Source organism: Sceloporus undulatus, chromosome 6 (genome assembly GCF_019175285.1).
Source record: "Sceloporus undulatus isolate JIND9_A2432 ecotype Alabama chromosome 6, SceUnd_v1.1, whole genome shotgun sequence".
Lineage (NCBI taxonomy): Eukaryota > Metazoa > Chordata > Lepidosauria > Squamata > Phrynosomatidae > Sceloporus > Sceloporus undulatus.
The window spans coordinates 119215692-119220996 of record NC_056527.1 but is presented as its reverse complement, the minus strand read 5'-3'; the positions used below and the strand labels follow the sequence as shown (position 1 = coordinate 119220996).

The 5305-nt window shown below is 48.2% G+C and overlaps 1 protein-coding gene across 1 annotated transcript in view; it reads left to right on the top strand.

The window, feature by feature from the left end:
- The window catches only part of INCA1 (inhibitor of CDK, cyclin A1 interacting protein 1), a 24573-nt gene extending 19268 nt beyond the window's left edge, over positions 1-5305 (top strand). The window contains exons 6-7 of the mRNA XM_042473931.1: positions 1002-1164; positions 4650-5305. Of these exons, the coding sequence (XP_042329865.1) occupies positions 1002-1164; positions 4650-4841 (355 nt within the window). The 3' untranslated portion in view covers positions 4842-5305. The remainder of the gene's footprint in view (positions 1-1001; positions 1165-4649) is intronic.

Sequence of the window (5305 nt, the reverse complement as noted above, 5' to 3'; positions counted from 1 at the left end):
TTGCAGAGACTGAGATACTGAAAATTGTTCTTCTATTTGGTTACTCTTTGCCGGCCCTTTTCTTTGGATGCCTAAACTCTTATTTCTAAAGGTTCAACCAAATGATCCAAACTATAAATCCCAGGATCCATAGGCTGCAGCCATGGCAATTAGACGTGACATCATAGCGTTACAATTGAATAGTGTGAAAGGCCCTCAGGCTCACAGATTTCTTCTCTTTCCCATGTCTTGAGGCTAATATCTCCTATTGCTTGGCAAAGGCAGTGTGCTTGGGTGGGACTGAGCAACTCTGCTGAATTCACAACTTTGGTTGTTAAAAGGTCTAGGCTCTAGCTGCACTTATGTGGAAGTACACTCCGTGGCAGTATTAATGAGACTAAAGATTTATTTTCATGTTGGGATATATAGACATCAGTGCAAATATAGAAAGAGAAATGATCCTTGGTCACATCAAAGCTAACCTAATGATGGGTATTCTGTTTCCTTTCTCTATTGTATCTCAGTGTGGCTGGCTGAGAATTACCATGGAAACCTCCCCCAAAGGGCAGTATTTCTGTTGTCGTTGTGTGACTTCCAGCCAACTTTGACTTATGGCAACCCTCTCTTAGGGTTTTCTTGGCAACATTTGTTGTTAAGAAGAGTTTTGCCACTGTGGCCTTCCTCTCAGGCTACTGAGAGAAGAGTGCGCTTGCCAAGGTCTGCCCAGTGGGTTTTCTTAGATTTTAAAAGTGCGCTTGCAGACATAGGCATTCAGGACTGAAACAGATGCAGTGGCTGGGCTGAGAGTTTTATTTTCCCAGGAACAAAGTATTTAACTGAACGCTGGAAATATGCTTTCCTGCAACAGAAGGCCCTCCCTTGAGGAAACATGCCAACGTCAGCCGAGTAACAATAACCAAGCAGTGATTTTGCTTTAGGAAACACACACACATACGCACACACAAAGCTTAAATGCCAGTGTTCCAGTCTTTTCAACAGCCACCTCTGCTTTCTGTTCAAAGGCTCAAGAAGGCGACCTGGGGAGGATGCATACCCCAGTCATGCTGCAGAGGAGAAGACACTGCTGACCCACTCCATGAAGGCCCTGCAAGCCCATTTTTCAAGCCAATGCCCACCCTCCTCTATGAAGAGTGCTCATTTGTTGATGGACGCTGCAATGCACAGGTAAACAAAGGCGTTTATCAGACGAGGTTTCTTCAGCTCAGATCTGGGCCTTTTGCGGATTGGGCCTTTTGCATTGACGTGATAACAAGAATGTATTTTCATACCTGGTTGCTTTACATGTGAGCCCCTTCCGCAGGACTTCCGAATGGAATCCTGACTGGCTCCTCATTTTGGCGCGATTTGGCGAGTTCGCTAAATAAGTGGATTGACGCAATTCGCATTGGGGCTCTGTTCGATCTCACTGCGAATTGGTCTGTTGTGGAATCCCAATCCTGAACACGATCGCAAGACCCCCAGGTTGCAAATCTCCCATGATGCCCTGCTTCAATTTGCCCCATTTACTTCTGGTGGCTCTTTTTGCAACTGGGGCTCCATTGGAGCTCTCTCTCTGCTTCCCCCCTCTTCCCCGATGCAACTTCGGCAGAGCAGCCAGGCTAGCAGCGCCTTTTACCCTCTCTGCCTCTCTCTCTCTCACACACACATATCCTTGGCAGCCAAGTTCAAAGGGATCCAGTGTCAGAGCCCCATCCATTTCATCCTCATGTACATCTATCCTCCTGTTAATCTCCGCATCTATCTCATACATGCACACACACAGACACACACACACACACACACACATATATCCCTGGCAGCCAAGATCTTTAGAGACAGTAGCAAAAGCTGTATCAATTTGCCCATTTACATAATTGGAAAGAGAAGCATTACATTCAATTGGTAACATTCATTCGCAATCCAGCAGTCATTGCAAAGGAAAAAATATGCGCATAGGCGGAGAAAATAATTAAAAAAACATCAAAGGGAAAAGGTCCCTGATGGATAGGAGAGGCTTGTCTTGCTCTGCCCCCCCACCTGCCCTGAACTGACCCTTGCTCCTGCTCCCCATCTATCTATCTATCTATCTATCTATTGCCAAGAACATGCATATTTTTTCCAAAAATAATTTATTATTTTAAAATAATAATAATAATAATAATTTAGGTTACTAGTTGGCCAAGGCACCAGAACTCTCTAGTAGAGAAGGCTCAATGTCTCTGGACACTACAGTTCCCAGAATTCCATAGCACTGAGCCAGGACAGTTAAACTGGAGTTAAACTGGATTATCTCCCCAGTGTGGATGCAACCTAAGAGAAGGCAACTGAATGACAGGAGGATAGATGTAGATATATAGAGATATAGATATAGCTCTTTAAGGGCTTTTGGACTTCAGCTCCCAGAATCCCAGGCTATTGGCCAACATGGCTGAAGCTTCTGGGAGCTGAAGTCCAGGATCCTTTAAAGGGCACAGTTTGGGGACCACTGGGATAGATATAGATGTGGAGGAATTGGATCGGGGCTCTGACACGGAGGACCCTTTGAATTTGGCTGCCAGGGAAGGAAAAAGAGGGAGCTGTCATTCAGGTGAGGCTAGCATTGGCATGAAAGTGGAGCCAGGCTCCCTTCTTAGCCCTGGAAGTGCAAAGGTTCAGGATGCCTTCAGGGCCCCACTGAGCATGTGCAAGGGTCCCAATTCGAATCGTTGAATCCTCATGGTATGCACCAGTGTGGAACTACAATTTGCACTCACTCCACTTTCCCTGAATCCGCATCACGTGACTTCCTTCAATTCGATTCCCCCTCAGTTCGGAAGGGCATCAGAATAGGAGCCAGGTATGAAAATACATTCTTGTTATCATGTCAATGCGAATGGCCCAATCCGCAAAAGCCCCAGATCTGAGCTCTTCTGATAAACGCCAAGGACTTTCTCAACCTGGAACACAGCAGGCTGAGCCCTCCTCGCCTCATAGGCCACGGAGAGAGTGTTGCTTGAGTCCCACATCTCAGAGCCTGTCCTTTCTTCCTTCATGCTCAGGGTGACCAGGATGAGAGCACTCCTCGTGTTAAACTTGGTGCCTTTGATGTGAATGGCATCCTCTGCAGCTGTGAGGAATTTTATGCTTAATGCATTATGCTTAATGATGTCACCAGAGGCTCACCCAGGCAATGTATTCCACTGTCCAACAGCTCTTACAGTCACTAAGTTCCTCCTAACATTTAGGTGGAATCTCTTTTCTTGCCATTTGAATCCATGGGTTCGTGAGTCTCTGGCTCCATCTTCTACATGACATCAGATGACTCAATCATGTCCCTTCTCAGTCTTCTCTTTTCCAAACTGAACGTCCCCAGCTCTCTCAGTCGTTCCTCATAAGGCTTGGTTTCTAGACCTTTGACCATCTTGGTTGTCCAGTGTCTAAGCGGTTTACAACTGTAAGCTAATTGCCCCCAACAATCTGGGGACTCATTTTAGCAACCTCCTCGGAAGGATGCAAGCCTAAGTCGAGCTTGAGCCCTTTTGCTGGTCTTGAACTCGCAACCTTATGGTTTTGAGTGAGTGGCTGCAGGACAGGCATTGAACCACTGCGGCACCAGGGCTCCTAATCTTACAATATCCTTCTTGAACTTTGATGCCCAGAACTGGGAACTGTATTCAAAGTGAGTGTGACCAAAGCAGGATAGAGGGGCACTCTGGCTTCCCTGGAGCTGGCTACATCACAAGGGGCCATCCCTAGGCCTTGGTTTTTGATGCTGAAATCTCAGGGCCTGAGAAAGTTGTGACAGTAATCACCCTCAGCACCTTTCCTCTCCCGATGCCCAGGTGCCAGGCGTCTCTTTCAAAGGACAGCAGAAGCAGTCACAACACTCTCTTCCACGCATGTGAGGCGACACTGCTCACTCTTGCCCACGTTCCCCTCCCCTCCTCTGCTATGACACCCCACACGGCAGTGCTGCTAAGTGAGCGATAACCGAGAGTTGAAACTTCCAAGGGTGCCAAGGGTATGTATTCTCTACCTGGCTGGAGATGGATCTCTCAGCTCACAGCCCACTTCCAGAAGGGTGAGAAAAGGGACAGTAGGGCATGGAAACAGATACACTAAACTTAAAGTGCAGAAACAGGTACCAGGCCTTATGTGAAGGGAATCCAAGAAACAAAAGGGAATGTTGGGTTAGATGGCCTTGGAACCATAGCTGACTCCCATCATCTACTTGATACTCCTTGAGAGGTATATCAGGTCCCCTCTCTATCTCCTCCTCCCCAGACGAAGCATATGCTCTGCTCCTTAAAATGTTCCTCATAGGGCTTGGAGGCTGCCAGACCTTTGGTCATCTTGGTCATGCTCCTCTGGATGCCCCTCAGCCTGTTGATAACCTTCTTGAAGGGAGCTCCTGTTGTTCTTTCTCCACTGCTGACCCCCAGCACCAAATAGTTGCTCACAAACAGCTAATCCTCCACATACTTATTTCCCTTTGAAAGCCTTCTAGGGTAGTGGCTCTGCATGCCACACCTGGTCCACACTGAATTGCACGCAGTAGTCATAATGCATCATGGTTGCACCAACCCTTGGACTGTGCCTGCTCCCCCATTTTGCTGGGTGGCCCCGCGTTCTGCTCTCCTGAGGGAGTGAGGAGAACCTGTCTCTGACCATGCCTAAAATCCCCATTTCAGCTCCTGTACCCGCAGTGGAAGCCCTGTGCAAGGGAGCAGCTGGAGATCCCTCAAGAAAGCCCCGTTGTCTCCTACACTTTGGCCACCCAGAAGAGAGAGCCAACGGCAGTGGCACTGGCAGCATGCCAGCCTAGTCAAGGAGAGGACGAGGAGGATGGCTTTTGGGGGTTTGAGCTGCGGTCTGAAGAGTGATGATGTTGGCCATGATGTATCTAGGTGTGTATCTCTCTGTCCCCGTCTCAACTGGAGACCAACCCTACTGGAGCCATTGCTATCCCTCTTGTTCTTGTTGAGTTCCTGTTATTGTTGCAGCAAACATTGTGGCCTTTTGACGTATGTGTGTTTGTATGTCCTCTCTTTCTCTCTCTCTCACACACACACAAACTGCATTTTCTCCCTCTGGTTCTTTGTGCTGGCAGCAAACCTTTGCTGGTGGGCTGCGAAAAAAGACAAAATGGGAGGCAGGGAGGAAGAAGCAAGCCAGTGCCACGGAAACTTCGGGAGTGTTTCCATAGTAATCGGGTACCAGCAGAAGAGGAGGGGGGCCGGCTGGCATTGGCTTTGGCATCCCCCTCCTTTCTCATGTAGGCGGATGCTGTGCAGTTATCAAACCTCTATTTGGCAAGAGAGAAGGGCCCCTGGCAGCCCCACTCCTC